The 26,833-nt window shown below is 37.7% G+C and overlaps 1 protein-coding gene across 1 annotated transcript in view; it reads right to left on the bottom strand.

Moving 5' to 3' along the window:
• LOC111045387 (titin-like) overlaps positions 1 to 26,833 on the bottom strand; it is a 309,506-nt gene that overhangs the window by 39,210 nt on the left and 243,463 nt on the right. The window contains 5 exon segments of the mRNA XM_039431466.1: positions 12,308 to 12,614; positions 19,303 to 19,591; positions 20,474 to 20,789; positions 22,339 to 22,529; positions 23,039 to 23,211. Coding sequence (XP_039287400.1) covers positions 12,308 to 12,614; positions 19,303 to 19,591; positions 20,474 to 20,789; positions 22,339 to 22,529; positions 23,039 to 23,211 — 1,276 coding nt within the window.

A 26,833-nucleotide genomic window follows, 5' to 3' on the forward strand; every position in this document is an offset into this window, starting at 1 on the left:
GTTATACTCTAGTAGTAGTGGTAGATCTCATTGGGTGCACACAAAAAATAAAAAATAAAAATTTATAGCGATTTCCATCAGTCGATGCGAGATCTCCAAGCTGATGCAGTGAAGTTTTATCATTAATTAATGATAAAATTAAAAAAGAATATACCAACTACACAGAATCTATAAGTAGCGGAGAACGACTAGCTGTCTGCTTAAGGTGCAGACAAAAATAGTGATGATAGTATATTGATAGTTACTGTTCATTTATCATTCTATTAATTATATGCTAGAAGTAAATATATTATTGAAACATTTTTATTGCATAGTTCGTTTTATAATAGAAATTATACAATCTCTCTAATATAATTCAGGAGTAACATTCATTTAAATTATCTTAATAATTAATCCACTGTATTGTAGTCTGAAGTACTACGTAGTGAGTTTCTTGATTGTTTGAATTATTAGTCATTCAAAATGATCGCAGCAGTCGACAAGTAATTGCTGAGTAGCCTGCAAGGCATCAACCCAACAGATATTTTCTGTGAAATGTTATGACATGTTGATAATACATTAATGATAATAATAATTATTATAAAACGTTATATTAATAATAATGAAAAAACGTTCATACAAAAAAAGTCATATAGTTTATTAAATGATTTTATTATGTCTATTGTCAGATACCATTCAGACCTGATACAATAGACAATTTCAGGCTGAATCGATCTCCATGACATTTGAAGGAACGAATAATCTGAAAAAATCAGAGTCCATCTAACATAATTCATCTAATTAATGTGAATATTTTTCTTGTAAATTTTTAATTACAATATAAATTAAAATTCATAGCGCCCTTTCAATATATATTTTACAACATGTTTCGAAATCTTCAGAGTCATTCTCAAGTGATTCACACTTAAAATGTCTCTTAAGAGTCCAAAACATGATATGTAAAAATACTCGCACAAATCAATTTATTGAAAGCTACAATTTTTAATTTTCATTGTACCTACAAGTAGCCCTAAAAAGCAAAGTGAACCTTTAGCGATTTAACAATTAAACAATTAGCGACTAGAGGCACAGCACGGTCAGCTACAGCCAAGGCAACAGAGCAGACTGATTTGAATTTGTTCTAGTGAAGTTCTCTTGTCGTTGAATATTAGTTGAATAAGTCAGAAAAAGTGATTTCATTGGATTCTACTGATAAGTGGAAAATGTAATTTGATTGTTTCTACAATCAGCCGCAGTCGGCAAGATCAAAAGAGAAGAATAGTCAAAATAAATCATACATTACTAGGATCATATTTAATTATTGAAAACCATTTCCACTTCAATAGCATGCCTACCAACTTCAGAATAAAAAAATACGTATGTTCTGAGCAAATTTCTCTGTTAAGGCTAGTTTATTAGGTGTTTTAGGTAATGTTTAGAAGGCGTTTCTTCAAGATCTCTGTCGATTCCTCATTTCTCATTTTTTTAAGCAAACGCGAGCCAAATTATTAATTTCAAGGCGCTGAATCCGAATCTGAAATTAGAATTTTTCTATCTCCATTTTTAAGCGATTCAGTTTTTTGATGAGAGAACTTTCTCGAAAACGTCCGCTCGGATGCCTGGAGAAAATCGCTCCCAGAGCGATTCGAAAACATCTGCATGCCAGTTTTGTTGGAAGCGTCGGCTGGCAGATATCGGCAGGTACGCAGAGTGCGATGTGAATAGCTGCATTGCTTAAGCCGGCACAGACAGATCTTTATCCATCATCCATCCATCCATCCACAGACTCTCTGCCGAGTTTGATGTGAATAGCTGCATTGCTCAAGCCGGCACAGACAGATCTTATCCATCCATCCATCCATCCACAGACTCTCTGCCGAGTTTGATGTGAATAGCTGCATTGCTTAAGCCGGCGACAGATCTTATCCATCCATCCATCCATCTACAGACTCTCTGCCGAGTTTGATATGAATAGCTGCATTGCTCAGCCGGCGACAGATCTTATCCATCCATCCATCACAGACTCTCTGCCGAGTTTGATATGAATAGCTGCATTGCTCAAGCCGGCGACAAATCTTTATCCATCCATCATCCATCCATCCATCTACAGACTCTCTGCCGATTTGATGTGAATAGCTGCATTGCTCTAGCCGGCGACAGATCTTTATCATCCATCCATCCATCTACAGACTCTCTGCCGAGTTTGATATGAATAGCTGCATTGCTCAAGCGGCGACAGATCTTTATCCATCATCCATCCATCCATCTACAGACTCTCTGCCGAGTTGATGTGAATAGCTGCATTGCTTAAGCCGGCGACAGATCTCTATCCATCCATCCATCTACAGACTCTCTGCCGAGTTTGATATGAATAGCTGCATTGCTCAAGCCGGCGACAAATCTTTATCCATCCATCATCCACAGACTCTCTGCCGATTTGATGTGAATAGCTGCATTGCTTAAGCCGGCGACAGATCTTTATCATCCATCCATCCATCTACAGACTCTCTGCCGAGTTGATGTGAATAGCTGCATTGCTCAAGCCGGCGACAAATCTTTATCCATCCATCCATCTACAGACTCTCTGCCGATTTGATGTGAATAGCTGCATTGCTCAGCCGGCGACAGATCTCTATCCATCCATCCATCCATCACAGACTCTCTGCCGATTTGATGTGAATAGCTGCATTGCTCTAGCCGGCGACAGATCTTATCCATCCATCCATCCCAGACTCTCTGCCGAGTTTGATATGAATAGCTGCATTGCTTAAGCCGGCGACAGATCTTTATCATCCATCCATCCATCTACAGACTCTCTGCCGATTTGATGTGAATAGCTGCATTGCTTAAGCCGGCGACAGATCTCTATCCATCCATCCATCATCCACAGACTCTCTGCCGATTTGATGTGAATAGCTGCATTGCTCAAGCCGGCGACAAATCTTTATCCATCCATCCATCTACAGACTCTCTGCCGATTTGATGTGAATAGCTGCATTGCTCTAGCCGGCGACAGATCTTTATCATCCATCCATCCATCTACAGACTCTCTGCCGAGTTTGATATGAATAGCTGCATTGCTCAAGCCGCGACAGATCTTTATCCATCATCCATCCACAGACTCTCTGCCGAGTTGATGTGAATAGCTGCATTGCTCAAGCCGCGACAGATCTTTATCATCCATCCATCCACAGACTCTCTGCCGAGTTGATGTGAATAGCTGCATTGCTCAAGCCGCGACAGATCTTTATCCATCCATCCATCACAGACTCTCTGCCGATTTGATGTGAATAGCTGCATTGCTCAAGCCGCGACAGATCTTTATCATCCATCCATCCATCTACAGACTCTCTGCCGAGTTGATGTGAATAGCTGCATTGCTCAAGCCGCACAGACAGATCTTTATCCATCCATCCATCTACAGACTCTCTGCCGATTTGATGTGAATAGCTGCATTGCTCAAGCCGCACAGACAGATCTTTATCCATCCATCCATCCATCACAGACTCTCTGCCGATTTGATGTGAATAGCTGCATTGCTCTAGCCGGCGACAGATCTTATCCATCCATCCATCCAGACTCTCTGCCGAGTTTGATATGAATAGCTGCATTGCTCAAGCCGGCACGACAGATCTTTATCATCCATCCATCCATCTACAGACTCTCTGCCGATTTGATGTGAATAGCTGCATTGCTCAGCCGGCGACAGATCTTTATCCATCCATCATCCACAGACTCTCTGCCGAGTTTGATATGAATAGCTGCATTGCTCAAGCCGCACAGACAGATCTTTATCCATCATCCATCCATCCATCTACAGACTCTCTGCCGATTTGATGTGAATAGCTGCATTGCTCAAGCCGGCACGACAGATCTTTATCCATCATCCATCCATCCATCCATCCAGACTCTCTGCCGAGTTTGATATGAATAGCTGCATTGCTCTAGCCGGCGACAGATCTTATCCATCCATCCATCCAGACTCTCTGCCGAGTTTTATGTGAATAGCTGCATTGCTCTAGCCGGCGACAGATCTTTATCCATCATCCATCCATCCATCCATCCATCCATCTACAGACTCTCTGCCGATTTGATGTGAATAGCTGCATTGCTCAAGCCGCACAGACAGATCTTTATCCATCCATCCATCACAGACTCTCTGCCGATTTGATGTGAATAGCTGCATTGCTCTAGCCGGCGACAGATCTCTATCCATCCATCCATCTACAGACTCTCTGCCGAGTTTTATGTGAATAGCTGCATTGCTCAAGCCGCGACAGATCTTTATCCATCCATCCATCCATCTACAGACTCTCTGCCGATTTGATGTGAATAGCTGCATTGCTCAAGCCGCACAGACAGATCTTTATCCATCCATCCATCTACAGACTCTCTGCCGAGTTTTATGTGAATAGCTGCATTGCTCAGCCGGCGACAGATCTTATCCATCCATCCATCTACAGACTCTCTGCCGAGTTTGATGTGAATAGCTGCATTGCTCAAGCCGGCGACAGATCTCTATCCATCCATCCATCACAGACTCTCTGCCGAGTTTGATATGAATAGCTGCATTGCTCAAGCCGGCACAGACAGATCTTATCCATCCATCCATCTACAGACTCTCTGCCGAGTTGATGTGAATAGCTGCATTGCTCAAGCCGCGACAGATCTTTATCCATCCATCATCCACAGACTCTCTGCCGAGTTTGATATGAATAGCTGCATTGCTCAAGCCGCGACAGATCTTTATCATCCATCCATCCATCTACAGACTCTCTGCCGAGTTTGATATGAATAGCTGCATTGCTCAAGCCGGCACGACAGATCTTTATCATCCATCCATCCATCTACAGACTCTCTGCCGAGTTTGATATGAATAGCTGCATTGCTCTAGCCGGCGACAGATCTTATCCATCCATCCATCTACAGACTCTCTGCCGAGTTTGATATGAATAGCTGCATTGCTCTAGCCGGCGACAGATCTTTATCATCCATCCATCCATCACAGACTCTCTGCCGAGTTGATGTGAATAGCTGCATTGCTCAAGCCGCGACAGATCTTTATCATCCATCCATCCATCCATCCATCATCCATCCATCCACAGACTCTCTGCCGAGTTGATGTGAATAGCTGCATTGCTCTAGCCGGCGACAGATCTTTATCCATCCATCCATCCATCACAGACTCTCTGCCGAGTTTGATGTGAATAGCTGCATTGCTCAAGCCGCGACAGATCTTTATCCATCCATCCATCCATCTACAGACTCTCTGCCGAGTTGATGTGAATAGCTGCATTGCTCAAGCCGGCACAGACAGATCTTATCCATCCATCCATCTACAGACTCTCTGCCGAGTTTGATGTGAATAGCTGCATTGCTCAAGCCGGCACACAGACTCTCTGCCCAGTTTGATGTGAATAGCTGCATTGCTCAAGCCGCGACAGATCTTTATCATCCATCCATCCATCTACAGACTCTCTGCCGAGTTTGATGTGATAGCTGCATTGCTCAAGCCGGCGACAAATCTTTATCCATCCATCCATCCATCCATCCATCACAGACTCTCTGCCGAGTTTGATATGAATAGCTGCATTGCTCAAGCCGGCGACAAATCTTTATCCATCCATCATCCATCCATCCATCTACAGACTCTCTGCCGAGTTGATGTGAATAGCTGCATTGCTCTAGCCGGCGACAGATCTTTATCATCCATCCATCCATCTACAGACTCTCTGCCGAGTTTGATATGAATAGCTGCATTGCTCAAGCCGCGACAGATCTTTATCCATCATCCATCCACAGACTCTCTGCCGAGTTTGATGTGATAGCTGCATTGCTCAAGCCGCGACAGATCTTTATCATCCATCCATCCACAGACTCTCTGCCGAGTTGATGTGAATAGCTGCATTGCTCAAGCCGCGACAGATCTTTATCCATCCATCCATCACAGACTCTCTGCCGAGTTTGATATGAATAGCTGCATTGCTCAAGCCGCGACAGATCTTTATCCATCATCCATCCATCCATCTACAGACTCTCTGCCGAGTTGATGTGAATAGCTGCATTGCTCAAGCCGGCGACAAATCTTTATCCATCCATCCATCTACAGACTCTCTGCCGAGTTTGATATGAATAGCTGCATTGCTCAAGCCGCACAGACAGATCTTATCCATCCATCCATCCATCACAGACTCTCTGCCGAGTTGATGTGAATAGCTGCATTGCTCTAGCCGGCGACAGATCTTATCCATCCATCCATCACAGACTCTCTGCCGAGTTTGATATGAATAGCTGCATTGCTCAAGCCGGCACGACAGATCTTTATCATCCATCCATCCATCTACAGACTCTCTGCCGAGTTGATGTGAATAGCTGCATTGCTCAAGCCGCGACAGATCTTTATCCATCCATCATCCACAGACTCTCTGCCGAGTTGATGTGAATAGCTGCATTGCTCAAGCCGGCGACAAATCTTTATCCATCCATCCATCCATCATCCATCCATCCATCATCCATCCATCCATCATCCATCCATCCATCCATCATCCATCCACAGACTCTCTGCCGAGTTTGATATGAATAGCTGCATTGCTCTAGCCGGCGACAGATCTTATCCATCCATCCATCTACAGACTCTCTGCCGAGTTTGATGTGATAGCTGCATTGCTCTAGCCGGCGACAGATCTTTATCATCCATCCATCCATCACAGACTCTCTGCCGAGTTGATGTGAATAGCTGCATTGCTCAAGCCGGCACAGACAGATCTTATCCATCCATCCATCACAGACTCTCTGCCGAGTTGATGTGAATAGCTGCATTGCTCAAGCCGGCGACAAATCTTTATCCATCCATCCATCCATCTACAGACTCTCTGCCGAGTTTGATGTGATAGCTGCATTGCTCAAGCCGGCGACAAATCTTTATCCATCCATCCATCTACAGACTCTCTGCCGAGTTGATGTGAATAGCTGCATTGCTCAAGCCGCACAGACAGATCTTATCCATCCATCCATCTACAGACTCTCTGCCGAGTTTGATGTGATAGCTGCATTGCTCAAGCCGGCGACAGATCTTATCCATCCATCCATCTACAGACTCTCTGCCGAGTTTGATATGAATAGCTGCATTGCTCTAGCCGGCGACAGATCTTATCCATCCATCCATCTACAGACTCTCTGCCGAGTTTGATGTGATAGCTGCATTGCTCTAGCCGGCGACAGATCTTTATCATCCATCCATCCATCACAGACTCTCTGCCGAGTTTGATGTGATAGCTGCATTGCTCAAGCCGCGACAGATCTTTATCCATCCATCCATCACAGACTCTCTGCCGAGTTGATGTGAATAGCTGCATTGCTCAAGCCGGCGACAGATCTTATCCATCCATCCATCACAGACTCTCTGCCGAGTTGATGTGAATAGCTGCATTGCTCAAGCCGGCACAGACAGATCTTTATCCATCCATCCATCCATCTACAGACTCTCTGCCGAGTTTGATGTGATAGCTGCATTGCTCAAGCCGCGACAGATCTTTATCCATCCATCCATCCATCTACAGACTCTCTGCCGAGTTGATGTGAATAGCTGCATTGCTCAAGCCGGCACAGACAGATCTTATCCATCCATCCATCTACAGACTCTCTGCCGAGTTTGATGTGAATAGCTGCATTGCTCAAGCCGGCGACAGATCTTTATCCATCCATCCATCTACAGACTCTCTGCCGAGTTTGATGTGAATAGCTGCATTGCTCAAGCCGGCGACAGATCTTTATCCATCCATCCATCCACAGACTCTCTGCCGAGTTTGATGTGAATAGCTGCATTGCTCAAGCCGGCGACAGATCTTTATCCATCCATCCATCCACAGACTCTCTGCCGAGTTTGATGTGAATAGCTGCATTGCTCAAGCCGGCGACAGATCTTTATCCATCCATCCATCCACAGACTCTCTGCCGAGTTTGATGTGAATAGCTGCATTGCTCAAGCCGGCGACAGATCTTTATCCATCCATCCATCCATGAATAGCTGCATTGCTCAAGCCGGCGACAGATCTTTATCCATCCATCCATCCATCCATCCACAGACTCTCTGCCGAGTTTGATGTGAATAGCTGCATTGCTCAAGCCGGCGACAGATCTTTATCCATCCATCCATCCACAGACTCTGTGAATAGCTGCATTGCTCAAGCCGGCACAGACAGATCTTTATCCATCCATCCATCCATCCACAGACTCTCTGCCGAGTTTGATGTGAATAGCTGCATTGCTCAAGCCGGCGACAGATCTTTATCCATCCATCCATCCACAGACTCTCTGCCGAGTTTGATGTGAATACTACTTTATGTGGTAGACTTGAAAGTCTCAACTCCGCCTAATAAAGAGTGTTTCCATTTTCTCTAATAATTAATCTATTATTTCTCTATATAATCTATAATTCCATAAATCTCTAATTTGTAATAAGTAGTTTAGTTTTGACTTTGAATGAGTAGGCTTCAGTGTAGTACTTACACTTTCTCGACATCGACAGTGATCCTAGCGCCGTGCGTGGCTGTTCCGACGCTGTTGCTGGCCACACACTTGTAGTCGCCCGAGTCCAGCTCAGAGTCGGCGTCCCTGATCTCGAGCACAATGTTCTCGCCGTCGAACTGCTCGGTGTTCCTGACCGACGCCAGCAGCGTCTTGTTGTTGCGGAACCACGTGACCATCGGCGTCGGATTGCCGATCACTTTAGCCGCCAGCCGGATGGTTCCCTTCTCCTTCACCGTCTGCTCCTCGAATCGGTCCGTGAACAGTGGTGCTTGCGGCCCCGGGAAATCTGAATCCATCACATCAAATTCACATAATCAGACAATTGAACTGATAGCAGGCCTGTATAAACTTGAAAACAAGTATACATTGTTTCTATTCATTCATAACTCTACCTTCATTGTATTATCATTCATCCCATCATCATAACCTAGGCTTAAAATACTACTAGAAAGTCGCCTTTGTAAAATAATAAATAAAAATAATTGTTTCATGTATTCTTATGAATCATACACATTACCTATTTTTTATAAATGCTACAGGGAGTTATATTGTTTGTAGATAAAAATGAATGAGACAAAAGGGGTGGTTGACAGCATTTAATTTGGATTAACGTTTAATAATTATTATACTGTATCAATATTGATTGTATAGTTTCGTCACATATAACATATTATATTTAAGATTGTTTTATTCTATGATTTTGTAAATAGCTTCCATTTTATTGGTTAGAATAGTTTGAAATAATGTCACGATCGATAATCATATGACAAATTAGGCTGAATAATATGATAAACTAGCCGTCAGGCTCGCTTCGCTCGCCATATACGTCTAGCCAGGGGGCTCCGCCCCCTGGACCCCCGACTGGATCGTCCAAGAATGAGATCAGCAGGCTCACTTCGCTCGCCTGCATTTTTCATTTGAGCATTTTTATCATATGTTAGGACAATCCAGTCGGGGTTAAGACTAAACGTCTGGCTAAACGGATATGGCGAGCGAAGCGAGCCTGACGGCTAGTAATATAATATTCCCAGGATTGAAGTAGCAGTGCCCAATCAATTATTTTTCCGCGATAAATGCATTTAAATCTTCAACTTGGTGCCAACCTAACAAAGTCAACTCAACTTAATACCAACCTGACAAAATTATTAATTTAGTTGCCAGTTAACAACTGTTTCGAAGAGGTACTCTATCTAGATTATAGTTCTATAGTAACATATGATATGGAAATTTCAATTATAATTAAGAGATTGGGAGAAGAAGAATATACATGCTAAAATACGAACTTTAAACCCTTAAAAACAACCCTTAGAGTTGGAATATTGCCAAAAGATCTTTATCCATCCATCCATCCATCCACAGACTCTCTGCCGAGTTTGATGTGAATAGCTGCATTGCTCAAGCCGGCACAGACAGATCTTTATCCATCCATCCATCCATCCACAGACTCTCTGCCGAGTTTGATGTGAATAGCTGCATTGCTCAAGCCGGCACAGACAGATCTTTATCCATCCATCCATCCATCCACAGACTCTCTGCCGAGTTTGATGTGAATACTACTTTATGTGGTAGACTTGAAAGTCTCAACTCCGCCTAATAAAGAGTGTTTCCATTTTCTCTAATAATTAATCTATTATTTCTCTATATAATCTATAATTCCATAAATCTCTAATTTGTAATAAGTAGTTTAGTTTTGACTTTGAATGAGTAGGCTTCAGTGTAGTACTTACACTTTCTCGACATCGACAGTGATCCTAGCGCCGTGCGTGGCTGTTCCGACGCTGTTGCTGGCCACACACTTGTAGTCGCCCGAGTCCAGCTCAGAGTCGGCGTCCCTGATCTCGAGCACAATGTTCTCGCCGTCGAACTGCTCGGTGTTCCTGACCGACGCCAGCAGCGTCTTGTTGTTGCGGAACCACGTGACCATCGGCGTCGGATTGCCGATCACTTTAGCCGCCAGCCGGATGGTTCCCTTCTCCTTCACAGTCTGCTCCTCGAATCGGTCCGTGAACAGTGGTGCTTGCGGCCCCGGGAAATCTGAATCCATCACATCAAATTCACATAATCAGACAATTGAACTGATAGCAGGCCTGTATAAACTTGAAAACAAGTATACATTGTTTCTATTCATTCATAACTCTACCTTCATTGTATTATCATTCATCCCATCATCATAACCTAGGCTTAAAATACTACTAGAAAGTCGCCTTTGTAAAATAATAAATAAAAATAATTGTTTCATGTATTCTTATGAATCATACACATTACCTATTTTTTATAAATGCTACAGGGAGTTATATTGTTTGTAGATAAAAATGAATGAGACAAAAGGGGTGGTTGACAGCATTTAATTTGGATTAACGTTTAATAATTATTATACTGTATCAATATTGATTGTATAGTTTCGTCACATATAACATATTATATTTAAGATTGTTTTATTCTATGATTTTGTAAATAGCTTCCATTTTATTGGTTAGAATAGTTTGAAATAATGTCACGATCGATAATCATATGACAAATTAGGCTGAATAATATGATAAACTAGCCGTCAGGCTCGCTTCGCTCGCCATATACGTCTAGCCAGGGGGCTCCGCCCCCTGGACCCCCGACTGGATCGTCCAAGAATGAGATCAGCAGGCTCGCTTCGCTCGCCTGCATTTTTCATTTGAGCATTTTTATCATATGTTAGGACAATCCAGTCGGGGGTTAAGACTAAACGTCTGGCTAAACGGATATGGCGAGCGAAGCGAGCCTGACGGCTAGTAATATAATATTCCCAGGATTGAAGTAGCAGTGCCCAATCAATTATTTTTCCGCGATAAATGCATTTAAATCTTCAACTTGGTGCCAACCTAACAAAGTCAACTCAACTTAATACCAACCTGACAAAATTATTAATTTAGTTGCCAGTTAACAACTGTTTCGAAGAGGTACTCTATCTAGATTATAGTTCTATAGTAACATATGATATGGAAATTTCAATTATAATTAAGAGATTGGGAGAAGAAGAATATACATGCTAAAATACGAACTTTAAACCCTTAAAAACAACCCTTAGAGTTGGAATATTGCCAAAAGATTTCTTAGTGCGCCTCTAAAGGGCCAACTGAACATACCTACCAAATTTGAACGTTTTTGGTCCGGTAGATTTTTAGCTATGCGAGTGAGTGAGTGAGTGAGTGAGTGAGTGAGTGAGTGAGTGAGTCAGTCAGTGAGTGAATAGCTGCATTGCTCAAGCCGGCGACAGATCTTTATCCATCCATCCATCCATCCACAGACTCTCTGCCGAGTTTGATGTGAATAGCTGCATTGCTCAAGCCGGCGACAGATCTTTATCCATCCATCCATCCATCCACAGACTCTCTGCCGAGTTTGATGTGAATAGCTGCATTGCTCAAGCCGGCACAGACAGATCTTTATCCATCCATCCATCCACAGACTCTCTGCCGAGTTTGATGTGAATAGCTGCATTGCTCAAGCCGGCACAGACAGATCTTTATCCATCCATCCATCCATCCACAGACTCTCTGCCGAGTTTGATGTGAATAGCTGCATTGCTCAAGCCGGCGACAGATCTTTATCCATCCATCCATCCACAGACTCTCTGCCGAGTTTGATGTGAATACTACTTTATGTGGTAGACTTGAAAGTCTCAACTCCGCCTAATAAAGAGTGTTTCCATTTTCTCTAATAATTAATCTATTATTTCTCTATATAATCTATAATTCCATAAATCTCTAATTTGTAATAAGTAGTTTAGTTTTGACTTTGAATGAGTAGGCTTCAGTGTAGTACTTACACTTTCTCGACATCGACAGTGATCCTAGCGCCGTGCGTGGCTGTTCCGACGCTGTTGCTGGCCACACACTTGTAGTCGCCCGAGTCCAGCTCAGAGTCGGCGTCCCTGATCTCGAGCACAATGTTCTCGCCGTCGAACTGCTCGGTGTTCCTGACCGACGCCAGCAGCGTCTTGTTGTTGCGGAACCACGTGACCATCGGCGTCGGATTGCCGATCACTTTAGCCGCCAGCCGGATGGTTCCCTTCTCCTTCACCGTCTGCTCCTCGAATCGGTCCGTGAACAGTGGTGCTTGCGGCCCCGGGAAATCTGAATCCATCACATCAAATTCACATAATCAGACAATTGAACTGATAGCAGGCCTGTATAAACTTGAAAACAAGTATACATTGTTTCTATTCATTCATAACTCTACCTTCATTGTATTATCATTCATCCCATCATCATAACCTAGGCTTAAAATACTACTAGAAAGTCGCCTTTGTAAAATAATAAATAAAAATAATTGTTTCATGTATTCTTATGAATCATACACATTACCTATTTTTTATAAATGCTACAGGGAGTTATATTGTTTGTAGATAAAAATGAATGAGACAAAAGGGGTGGTTGACAGCATTTAATTTGGATTAACGTTTAATAATTATTATACTGTATCAATATTGATTGTATAGTTTCGTCACATATAACATATTATATTTAAGATTGTTTTATTCTATGATTTTGTAAATAGCTTCCATTTTATTGGTTAGAATAGTTTGAAATAATGTCACGATCGATAATCATATGACAAATTAGGCTGAATAATATGATAAACTAGCCGTCAGGCTCGCTTCGCTCGCCATATACGTCTAGCCAGGGGGCTCCGCCCCCTGGACCCCCGACTGGATCGTCCAAGAATGAGATCAGCAGGCTCACTTCGCTCGCCTGCATTTTTCATTTGAGCATTTTTATCATATGTTAGGACAATCCAGTCGAGGGTTAAGACTAAACGTCTGGCTAAACGGATATGGCGAGCGAAGCGAGCCTGACGGCTAGTAATATAATATTCCCAGGATTGAAGTAGCAGTGCCCAATCAATTATTTTTCCGCGATAAATGCATTTAAATCTTCAACTTGGTGCCAACCTAACAAAGTCAACTCAACTTAATACCAACCTGACAAAATTATTAATTTAGTTGCCAGTTAACAACTGTTTCGAAGAGGTACTCTATCTAGATTATAGTTCTATAGTAACATATGATATGGAAATTTCAATTATAATTAAGAGATTGGGAGAAGAAGAATATACATGCTAAAATACGAACTTTAAACCCTTAAAAACAACCCTTAGAGTTGGAATATTGCCAAAAGATTTCTTAGTGCGCCTCTAAAGGGCCAACTGAACATACCTACCAAATTTGAACGTTTTTGGTCCGGTAGATTTTTAGCTATGCGAGTGAGTGAGTGAGTGAGTGAGTGAGTGAGTGAGTGAGTGAGTCAGTCAGTGAGTGAGTGCCATTTCGCTTTTATATATATAGATTAATATTGAGTTAGTTAATTTGATTGTGTAATAGTCTGACTCTTTAACCAAATGACGAATTTAGTCTGGTTGCACAACAGCCGGTTAAATTTTAACCGTGATTAATTCCACGAGTGCCAATCAGAGAAGCCGTCTTATCAAGAAGGCCTTCTCTGATTGGTTCTCGTGTAATTAATCACGGTTGAAATTTAACCGGCTGTTGTGCAATCGGGCCTAAATTTAGATAATTGAATAAATTAATACAAACATTTGTTTTGCATAAATTTGTTTGGAACTCGGAAAGCGCCGACTGCTTTCTGTGCGCGCGTTATAATAACTGTAGCCTTGGATAGAAGTCAATTTACAATTCTAGATAAATCAAGGTTTTCCAGGAAGCTTATGATTGGTTTCATAGAGCCTACTGTCGGTCTAGCCTACGTCTTTGTCTTCAACCTTGAAAACTCTACACTAGTTTTTCAAAGTACCATAAGAAGATTAAGCCAAGATGGTAATTGAATTAACCGTTACAGAAGAGTTTCAGATTCTACAGTAGAGAATTATTGCAATACTGCTAAAAGTTTAATGCATATTACTATAAAGGTAATGAGAACTAACGTACTAAATTTAAGTAACGATTCCACTAGTTCAAGAATGTACAGCAATCCTTATAAAAAAGTTTTCTAAAACGATTCTTGAGAATGAAGAGATATTATTTTCAATGTTCTTAATTTGAATTGAAAATAAATTGAAATACGGTAACCATTTCAATTGAATATATTTCTAATCAAAATTTCCAATTTTTAATTTTAGAATGAAAATTATAACCATAAAATAAATTTGAGGAATCAATTACCCTTATCCTCGGCGATAATCGATCCTTGGAGAACTGAGGCACTTGTTATTTGCGCTTTAGCTCTATCTGTTAAAAGCTGATTAATATCTGCAAATAGGAAGTATTACAAAAAGCAGGAGAAGTCGTTTACAAAAAGCAAAATATTATCGGCTAAGCAAAAAGCAAAAATTTTACAGCTATGGTAGTTGGTGTAAGCATATATACAATTCACAGCAATAGGATAAAGATTATACGTACAAATAGTACAAGATATTAGTTATATATTATATAATATGAAGATGGATTTATATGATAAATGAATAGGTTGATAACTTTAGAGAATGTTTAATCGAAGATTAATTATTGAATTGAGAAAAACTGTACTAGAAAATGACAATATTTCAAGTGCATTAGGCACGCAAAGAAATGAATTAATGGATCACAAGAGAATCCAGTCAAATTAAGGAAATAACCATATGTATCTATGGCTCAGTTGAATAACAGTTTCATCTTTAACATTGTAATAATGAAAAATATATAAGAAAGAGATTACATATAGAGTTTTGTTTGTAAGTTAGATAAATAAAAAAGTAGAGTCGTTACCGAAATGTCTGGCATCTCATATTGATTCACAAAAACAATGGAGATCTATTATATTGAGTATATTATATTATTTTTCTTGTTATTGATGAGATAATGATTCATAATTATATATAATGACAATAATTATGATTGATGATAGAATATCATTATTGGTTACAATCATTAGTTTTGAAAGAGACGTTTTGCTTTAAAATATATGAGTACAATCAAAGTTAGTGGTGATAGAATGATTACAACGGAAGATATTGAAACGAAATGATTTGATTAAAATAAATTATAGGCTATAAGAAATAATGAATTATTTTAAAATTGAAATATTGCAGGTGAGTAAATTTGAATAGGGTTAATAGAATCCGTAGGAATGAAAATTAACTATATTTTAAACAAAAAAGAATGAATCTAAAATACTAGGATATCCGTTAAAAATGAATAGAATTTATGAGTATCTATCCAACTTACATAATACATTAATAATATGAGTCTATGGAGTTCTAAACAAAAATTCACTGGGTCCTACGAGAAAATCTAAAGTTGAACAGCAAACACTCATCAAACTGGGGTTTAGAGCAAATTAGAACTAGATATTACCCTCAACTTCCTCAGGTATTGACGGTTCATACTTTTCAACCTGAGCTTCAACATCGACAGACTCTGAAGTGAATGTCTTTGGCTTGAGAATGGGGCGCTTGAATGACTCTGAAACGGTTTCTGCCTCACTTATGACTGGGACTCTGCTGGGAGGCTTGTCAATGCACGTCACCTCCGCGAACACATCTTCAACTACTTCCACCGGCAAGCTGGCATCACTCTTCTGCGAAATACTGAATTCGACAGGCTCCTCCACTTTGTATTCTGAGATTATTTCTGGTTTGGTGATACTGCCCCGTCGTAGAGTCATGTTTATGGGATCTTCCTCTATGATACTGTACCTCCTGCCACCCAAAGATCTCCTACGAGGTATACACACGTTCTGCAACTCTTCTTCAGACACTATGTACTTGTCAATTGTTTTCCCACTGTCCTCGTACACTGAAGTTTCCTCTGTAATGCTGACCGTTTCAGATTTCATCTCCTGATGGAAACTTTTAGTATCTTTTTTCAAAATTGACTTTCTCGAGCTGATACTCTCGATATCTATTTCTTCCTTCTCATCGATTTTTATAAAAACCTTTTTCAACTGTTTACCCGTTGATTTCAAGGAGGTAAGTTTGTTGTCAACAATCTTCATATTTTCAACAGATTCCAACGAAGATTGAAACTTTTCAAGTAACTTAGTCCTAGCTTCCCCTTCATTCTCTCTTATTAAACTACAAATTGTAGTTATATCAATCTTATCAGAGCCTCCGCTTTCTTTTTCATTGGATTTTATTGATGATTTGAAATTTTCTGATACGAGTTTTGTTTTTGATACAACTTCTTTATGAGATGTCACAAACTTTTTACTTTCTTTGAAAGACTTCTGAATTGTTTCGGACGACAAGAACGTTTGTTTCTTGCAATTCTCTTCTTTTGTAACAAGCGTTTGAGATGTTTCTGAAGATTTTTCAGAGTGGTGGCTCAGCATCGTCGAGCCAATCATTCCTTTCCTTTTCAAACTATTTGTCTCTTGTCTTGAATCTGTAGGAGTAGATTAGTTGCTATTAGTATTGTTAGAATGATCAAGCAAGAAAAGCAAAAATGATTGAGTAAGAGGAACTTCTTTATAAGTCAGTTTACTCGGAAAATCAAATAAATTATTTATAAAGTATGTTTGATTCGAGAATATTGTTAACTGAAGCAGAGTAAGAAGATTACAGAATCAAACATACATTGCACGTGGAGCAATAAAATTTGTAGATTAATTATTAATATAAAACAAGACATTCAAAATAGAATGTAATGTTAAAACAGTTGATGAATTTTCATTCAATTCCAACGTTTATTTCAAAATTCTGTGAACAGGATGTATGCCATGCATATAAGTATAGAAATAATTCAACATTTTCATTCAATGATCAAATGATGAATACTGATATTATCATAGTTACTATGGTAATGCTGGTATTCAACATACATTGTAGATTATATTGTATAATAATAAATTATATTGTATTCATTATATGCAATGAATCCATTAGGAATACTTATTATTAAAAATCTTTGCTAAATTTGTGCTCATCAAAATTATTCATTATTGTAGATGACAAAAATGAACGATTTCAAAGTTCACTTGAAAATAAACTAACTTCCACATCATTTGATCTTGTCAAATGAACCTTATTACTACTATTTCATTATTCTAGTAAGGCTTAGTTCTTGAGCTGAATTTCATTAATCTATTTAGCAGTTATCCTCCTTAGATTGATATCTCTAAGGATAAAAATAAAAGCTCATTCAAAAATTTACAAAAAAATCAGAAAAAAATTTAAGAAAAATAAAAAACTGAAAATTTTTATTGAATAAACACTTTTATTTGAAAAACCAACAAGATTTCCTAGAATGTTAGACAAGACTCAATAAAGAAGATTATTTATAAAAGTAAAAAGTAAATCCCAAAATTGTGTTCTTGTTTCATAATAAATCATTACGATACAATTCAGTATAATGAACTACAATGTCACAAAATCGCATCAAGATTCCTCATCGCACTCTTGAAAATAGTTTATAAATCATATAAAAGTATGAACAGTAAATAACTACAAGGTTTAATTGTTGAGAAAAATTATTTGAAATCGTACCCTCATCAAGCTCTCTGATAACTCCTAATCCTTCTGCTGCGTTAGTTTTGCGATCTAGGAAAGATAAATGATTAAGTGTTAGAAATGAAAAGCGTATTAGTATCAGTGTTAAAAAAAATGAATGAAAATGAAATAGAGCATCAAAGAACAGCAATAAGAAAAATAAAGAGCTCAAGTTGAGTGGGTTGATAGTAGTTGAGGAAGCAGAAGCAGTAAAGCTCACTCGAGTAGAAGAGTGATTCTCGTTAACAACATACAAATAAATAATTTTTATATTGTTATTGATGAGATTAATAAGCTATTTTACAATGTACATGAAAGAAGCAGTAAAATAAGTTGTGAAGGATAGTAAAAAATGGATATTCAAACAAAACTAGTTTGAAAACGAAACACGAGTTTTGGACTCAGACGATGCATAGAAAAAGTGTTACCTGAAGAAGTATCAACTCTATTATATAGTTTCATAATTTATTATTTTACATTCTAATACTTTTTCGATCAAAGAATTGGAAAAAAAATCAAACGATAAATTTCGGACAACGCTCAACATGAAAATACTAGAGGGAATAATTGAGACACTGGGCAATCTACTGTCTTTTGCATGTCTATTCAATTTCACCGAAGCCTATATATGCACAAAAGATTATTTAATCTTAAGACTCGGATGAACAATGTACAGATGAAGAAAGGAGACAGTCTGAACTCCTGCATCTATTAGCAGTGACCGAGCTATGAATTTGTACAAAGTTCTTCCCCTATGAAAATCTACGAAAATGGTAGGCGGAGTAAATACAACCGATTGAGTTAGGTAGCTGCAGAAATAGAGAGTTTTAACTGTTTGATTGAGAACCAGAGTCTTGAATATCTACATTTCTTTAATGATATGGAAGATAGAGAGACCGAGAGAGATTTTCTCATAAACTGATAAGGGAGGTTCTACTCTTGAATACAATGCATCATTCTATTTCACTTCAATACTTTTGCCCATAATAGAACATATTTTTTAAAAGGCTGAATTGAAAAAAATTGTTTGGTAACTGATGTTAACAGAAAGCATTGAAATGAAAAAAAATGTTATTGTTATTTAATCACAATTGAATGGATGAATATAATTGAATTCTTGATCACTGACAATTCAGGCATAATAATATAACTGTACTATTTATCAGTAATATTGAGCTGCAATAACATGTAAAAGCAAAAAACATCAACATGAAGCTGGCTGAAAGTTTCCAAACGAAATATGTAGCATTATGGCAATAACAATAGTTGTAAAAAACTACCTGATCAGGAGAGTAATGTGGAATTGATGATTGTATATGGAATGATAATAACAAGGCTTACCTTGGACTGTGAGAGTGGCACTAGTTTGTGCCTTGCCATGCTTATTGACAGCCTTGACAGTGTAGCGCGCCGAATCGGCATGAGTGAGTTTGGCCAGAGTCAAGGTGTGCACGTCGTCCTGAACAGTGGTCGGCAGATCGGGTGCTGCCTTTCCGTTCTTCAGCCATTTCACTTCCGGTGTTGGGTTGCCAGTTATCTGAGTTGTCAAGATGGCTCCTTCGCCTTCGAAAATGACCACATCTTGGAGCGGCTCCACAATTTCTGGCGGTTCAGCAGCGCCAGACTTCACCTATAAACAAGCAAACAAGCAATGTTACAAGGTGACATTCCCATTTACCGACCAAAAGCAAACGCTCCTAGTAGGTAATATCACTTGGATTATCCATTGATACAATTTATTGCTATGTTAATCTGGAATGGAAGTACAGTATAATATGTTACAAGATAAAAAATTTCTGTGTAGTGGTGGAAATTATATTTCATTTGATTGATCTTTTATTGACAATAAGTACAATACTGTATGATTGATGCATCCACTCAAAACTGCTTCAAACTCTCTTTTTTAATAAATAAACTGTCTAAAGATTATCTTGAGTTGATTTTCATACCTTACATTATCCAGAGTCGGAAATAATCACAATCCACAGACACTAAAATTTTGAATTTCTCAGATATTGAGCATAAAATCAAATCATCTTCTTCTTTCAAACAGGGATTAGGCTATTGCATGTTCCGATTCACATTCAGCTTTTAATTAGAATAAAAATGAAATAATAATAAATCAATGTATGAATCAATAGCTTCAATATAATCTAATCTAATAAAATCACTATCATCATAAGCACCACTATAATCTACTGTTTTGTATTTTATAATAAGTAATAATCATTGCCATCTTTTTCGTGGCCTGCCTATGTCTCTTTTACCAAATCATTAAAATTATAATTTTTAATTCAAATTCTAATATTATTTATATGTAGGCTATAGAAATATTTTATTATTCCAAATATGATGCTGAATAAACTCAAATAAAATTAAGCAGTAGGAGTATATATAGCTCAAGACGGCTCCTTCTAGAAACATAAGCTTTTACAATCAACTACACTTCTATAGTCAATGATCAGTGGATTTCAAAGTAAAATATTTTTTGTAAAAACATGAAGACACTGACCTTGACAACAATGTCGAGTGAAGCTTCACCCTCTCTGTTTTTAGCAATAACCGTGTACTGTCCTTGATCAGTGTTGTCCGAGTTGTTGATGGTTAGAATGCTGCTGTACATGTGCATGTCAGACTGTGTGACCAACTTTACCCGGTCGGATTGTTTGATTTGCTTTCCGTTGAGCAGCCACGTGACTTCCGGTTCGGGAACAGCCACAAGGCGCACTTCCAACTCGACGTCTTCACCCTTGTCCACCACCTTTGCCTTCGGTTTCTTGGAGAAGGTTGGTGGGATACCTTCCAGGATATCGGCCAGTGATGATTCTCTGCAATTACAAGTAAAGAGCCACCAACTCACAATTTAATCGTATAATTTCCCCAATTCAAAATCAAAATAATAAATAGGTCCATGCTTCATTCTTATAATTTTATTTGGACCGATTCATATCAATCAAGATGATTAAAAGCTTCATTATCTTTGTTGATTTACTAATTAATTGATTAATTACTACTGTTTAGTGGCAGTATCGATTAACTAATGTTCAGTTATCAAGTTATACTGCTTATAAATTTTGTAAATTGCATGAAGTACAGTATTGCTATAATGGTTCTTAGTAATTTGCTTGATATGGTTATAAATAGTAGTGAAGACTGATTTGGGCGTAATACCCGTGGTCTTCCTCGTTCTTGGAATAAATAAATTATTTACTAATTGAAAAAGGTAGAAGCATATTAGAGAAAGAAAAACATACCATTCACTACTTAAGGTCTGGTAGGAAGATCTAGTTCATAGGAATATTACCAGAGGTACTATAGTGAGGTCCATGTTATAATGGCAGTGTGTGATTTGCAATGGTGTTGCTATCCTTGTCTATCGTTCAACAAAGCAAAACATGGCGCTATCTCTTTCACGCATTGCGATGTTGCCACATCGTTTATCAACAATGTAGGAATTCAACTAATTGACAAAATATTTAACCTCAATCATGAAAATTTATTATTACATCTTTAAAAAATATTTTTTCTTGACAAATAAAATATGATTAACTATTTTCAACAATAGTGAACAGTTAAATTCATCAGATATACCAGTATCAGCTGTTTCGGTGGCAAGGCTGAGATCTGGCAAACCTTTTCTCCTATCTTCCTACACTGCCATTATAACGTGGACCTCACTATAGGAAATTATAATCTACAGCATCTGATTAGATTATCAGAATAATTGAGTAAATTCGAATCGGCTATATGAGTGACGACGATACGAGGAATTTGGTAATGTATTTTTTGTCATAGTCATTCAATCTCAACAGGTTTCCATGCATGAAATCAAGCCGGTAAACAGCTGTTTGCAGAACAAATAATCATATGATTCTCATTACACCCAACTCTACCGTAATGAAACCATATGTTTTTTACAGTCGAGTATGTTTCCTAGTTCTGAGATAGTATGATCCTCGCATTTACGATCGATCTGAGATGGATAACGTTCTCAATCACTGTTAATTGAAACAATTCCTGCTCAATCCGCTAGTGAACCTTGATTTGAGGAACAGCAAAACTGCTACAAGAAAACACCTTCAGCGCTCCAGGTGGAAGTTTTGTCAACTTCCACAAAATTCCTGATTCGGAATTTTGTAAACTCGGTTATATTTGTAGAATGCATGTAGTGAACTCCATCACAAGCAGGTAATGTTTTCTATTTCTCAATTATTCTTCTTTAGATTATTATGACGAAAATAATGTACGTTACTTGGACGTGAATGTCTTTTGCAGTGCTTGAATGAATCGGCTAACGCCTCGACTAGAAATATAATTCTCGCCTGCAAAAGGCCCCTTCTCATTCATGTGACATAAGATACTATTTCAAATACAAACCGCGACAAACTCTTCCTTGAAAGTCCAGTGGCATCCGATCCATGGTCTGACAGTGGTGCTTCGACGATGAGTTCGGTGGTGCTTGAAGCGAATCCTGCAGCGTTCTTCGCCACACACGTGAACGCACCGGCGTCCTCAGGGAACACTTCCTTGATAATAAGTGTCGCCACATTGTCTTCGTCATAGAATATCTGCAATGCAAAACCACACAGTGAATAGATGAGAATTTTATTGTGTGACCAATATTTCTTTACAACTTGAAATTCACATTGTTTTTTTTTTCATTGCGGATGATGCCCACATGAGCTTTTTGCTTGTGCGTGGGTAATGGGAAGTGCCAGAGTGAACAATTTACATTGTTCTTTACTCCCTGAGTAAAGCAAAATGGGACACCACTGATGTCCCAGTAAGGTATCCTAATGTAATTCCGGCCCAAAAGAAACTTTCAATTTATATTTATATTCCAATATGAGATCTATTTAGGAAGAATATTTCAAGCGCTGAATAACTGAAGTACAGATAGTGGTAGCACTATAAGTAAAAATATCTAAAGTTATCAAATCCACACTCATTGAAAAGAGAGATGTTTTCTATTGTCAGTAATTAAATGTTCTATGCTTTTCATTCGATGCTCATAATTAAATCTGTGTATCACCTTTAAAAAAGTTGATAAAAGTTGTGCTGGAAAATGATGACAAACCTGGAAGTCTGGAGAAGGTTTGATGATGGCCGTTTGTCTGAACCATGTGATCTGTGGTCTGGGATTTCCTTCAACTTGGCATTCGAACTGTATGGTGGCACCATCAGGAGCATGCTTCGGCTGCAGCTTTTCAACAAACCTAGGTGCGAACACTTCATCTCCTGGGCCTGGTTCTGTAAAAAAATTAAATTGAGAACGTTTTCTGTTTTAAATACGTGGAACATCACAAAATCTGCTGAATCGAATTTTTTTAAATCAATACTATGTTGGAAGATTAAATAATTTTTAGTAACAAAACAGAAAATTGAAGGTTTGATGTATCAATGAAATTAAATAAAGTACTGTTAGCATCAAATTGTTTGTTAGAACAACCTTTTAAAATAAGCATTCTTCAATCCAAATAAGCCATGAATTCGGTATTTGAATTAATTCGCCATCATTAGGCTTTTGAATTTTTAATGATTCGTTGAAGTCAAATATTTCATAAAAATATATAATATATAAAATATTATATATTTTATTAAATATATTTATCTTTATGTTTGTATACAAAGTATGTATACGTTTTTTGAAATAATGTATATTAAGGATAATACAAAAGGAATAAAATCCTCAATAGTCCAATATTACTCTAGAAATCAAGACTATATAATTATTGATGACTAGCAGGTAACTCGTGCTCCGCCCGCAAGGGTCTAATTAAAAACTTGACAAACTGAAAAATTGAATTACTGAAATCTTGAAGAATTGAGAATAGGCCTATAACCATCCTCGGTAAATTAAGAGTCTATATGAGAAATTTCAAGTTAATCAGTTCTGTAGTTGAGACGTGATGATGCGTCATTCATGAATTTCCTATCCCGTACGTCTATAAGCCAATTATTTCCTTATTATATTAGTGATGACTTTTGATTCATTTTTCCTCTGGTGATTGTTGATTCTATCTATAACATACACTATTACATAGCTATTTTGAGGGCCTATCCTTTTTTGTCTGAACGGACAATGATTTCGGCCTTGAGTCAAAGGTAAGAGCTCGCTAATGCTCGTTTAACTTTACAATTTATTCAATTCATGTATGGAATCCTTCTGTATTACATGACAACTTTCCCATTTAAAAAAATGAAGTTAATCCAATATGGCGGATCCAAGATGGTGGACCAATATTTAGAAGCTACAGAAAAGTAGTTTTTTGATTCAAATAGGATTGCCAGTGGATTCTATTGTAGAATTGGAGAATAAATATGAAGCTGTTTTTATCATTTTCACCAACCCTGTATGTGAGTCCATAGAACTTATAATTATAATTTACTCCTTGAGGGTAAAAGTTGGTTTTTGTTTTGTGGATGAAATGCCGACGCCGGCAGACATTATTGTTGAGTGACATTCATATTGTCCAAGTTTAAGATTTTCTAAAAATATATGATCAAAAATGACTAGTTTTTCATATCTATGATAATTATCATCAAAATATAATATCAACGTTTGTTCAATTAACAAAATATTCAATCTCAGTTTTGAACATTTATTATTGAATAACTGGGAAATATTTCTTGACAAAAAAAAATGTTATATATATATATATATATATATATAATTTGTAGCACTTAACAGAAAACACTTTAAAGTTTTATAATATAAAAATAAACAGGATACACACGACACAGATAGATTAAAAACACTTAAAACTTACATTTTAACGAGAATTTTCGGGAGCTGGGCCCCCTTTGTCAATCAACCAGGAAAACTGAGACTTCCTGGTTGATTGACAAAGGGGCCCAGCTCCCGAAAATTCTCGTTTAAATGTAAGTTTTTAAGTTTTCAAGTTTTTTACGGAGATATTTCTTCATAGACTAATGTAATATTTCTGTTTCTGTGAATGTATTTTTTTGAGGAAATAAATTTGGATCTTATTGTATGGTGATCTGAGTTTGTCAGGTACCTATTTCTTGTCTACCGATTTTTTAAGAGTTGTGGAGGATTTCCGTTGTGTTTCTGTATTGAACTTACTTAATTTTCAAAACTCAATACCGTATTTCATTTTGTAGTTTGTGTATTTCTGTCTGTCTGAAGTGTTCTCATAACTATGTCTTATTCTATTTGTAGGAATACTTAATAATGTAGAAAAATATAAGTAATATATATATATATATATATAATATAAGTGAATATATAAATGTTGAAATATATTTCACATAAGAGAAATAATCAAAATAGTTTATGCATTATTTTTGCTTAGAATAGTTCGCCTTCTTGCTGCTTTGTTGTGATCAGAATTTATATAGACTCCTTCCTGCGCTCAGGTTTTTACCTTTGCAGGGAGATATTTCTTCATAGACTAATGTAATATTTCTGTTTCTGTGAATGTATTTTTTTTTGAGGAAATAAATTTGAATTTTGAAGTGTTTTTAATCTATCCGTGTCGTGTGTATCCTGTTTATATTTATATTATAAAACTTTAAAGTGTAAAACTTTATATAGCACATAACAGAAGACACTTTAAAATTAGAGTCTGCTCAGCTAAGGAAGGAGACTCAGTCTCTGAAAATTTCCCCATTTCAAATGTAAGTTTTAAAGTGTTTTCAATCTATTTATATCTTGTGTCTCCTGTTTAATATATATATATATATATATATATATATATATGAAACAGGATACACACGATACGGATAGATTAAAAACACTGGAGTCTGGTCGATTGACAAAGGGGGCCCAGCTCCCGAAAATTCTCGTTTAAATGTAAGCTTTTAAGTGTTTTTAATCTATCCGTGTCGTGTGTATCCTGTTTATATTTATATATATATATATATATCAACCGGGTACATCCGATATCCGATAAGCAGTTTCACTTACTTGCTGACGTTTCGCCATTATAACAAATGACATCCTCCGAGCGCAGTTTTAGCTACACTCCACTTTGCACACTCCACATTACACTCTTTGAGTGTAGCTACAACTGCACTCCGAGGATGTCATTTGTCGTAATGGTGAAAAGTCAGCAAGTAAGTGATACTGCTTATCAGATGTACCCCATTGATATATTGGCATGTTCATCCATCCGCGAATTTTTAAAAGTTATATATATATATATTATATATATATATAAGGAATTTTTAAAAGTTATATATATATATATATATATATATATATATATATATATATATATATACAGGATACACACGACACGGATAGATTAAAAACACTTAAAAGCTTACATTTAAACGAGAATTTTCGGGAGCTGCTTCCAGTCCTGGTCTCAACAGACAGCAATAGTACCATAGCTACCAACTGTTTAATTAAATTGAAATAAATTTCATCATATCATAATAAATTTCACAGCTATCAAATATATATATATATATATATATATATATATATATATTAAATGTTCAATGAAAATGAAAATAAATTTCATTCAAGTTCATTTCTACAATTCCTTTTTCCAATTCTAGTCTAATTCTTTTTTGATTTCTAATTTCAAATCTCATCTTTTCTATCAATTCATAAGCTACACCTTTCCTTATTCATAACCCACTCAAATCTTAAATATCCCATTTGTAACCACCCCCTAAATACCCCATAATGTCCCCTGAATCTGTACCCTTTTTCTCTCCATCCGTCTGCACCGCGTAATCTGTGGCCTCTGCTGCTACAATTGAGTCTCCGTGCGTACTCTGTGGTCGACCGTTGGATTCAAAACTGTAGTCTGCTCGGTTGAGGAAGGAGACTCAGTCTCCGAAAATTTCCCCCATTTCTAATGTAAGTTTTCAAGTGTTTTCAATCTATTTATATCGT

The sequence above is a fragment of the Nilaparvata lugens genome, chromosome 6 (genome assembly GCF_014356525.2).
Source record: "Nilaparvata lugens isolate BPH chromosome 6, ASM1435652v1, whole genome shotgun sequence".
NCBI classification, from domain to species: Eukaryota; Metazoa; Arthropoda; class Insecta; order Hemiptera; family Delphacidae; genus Nilaparvata; species Nilaparvata lugens.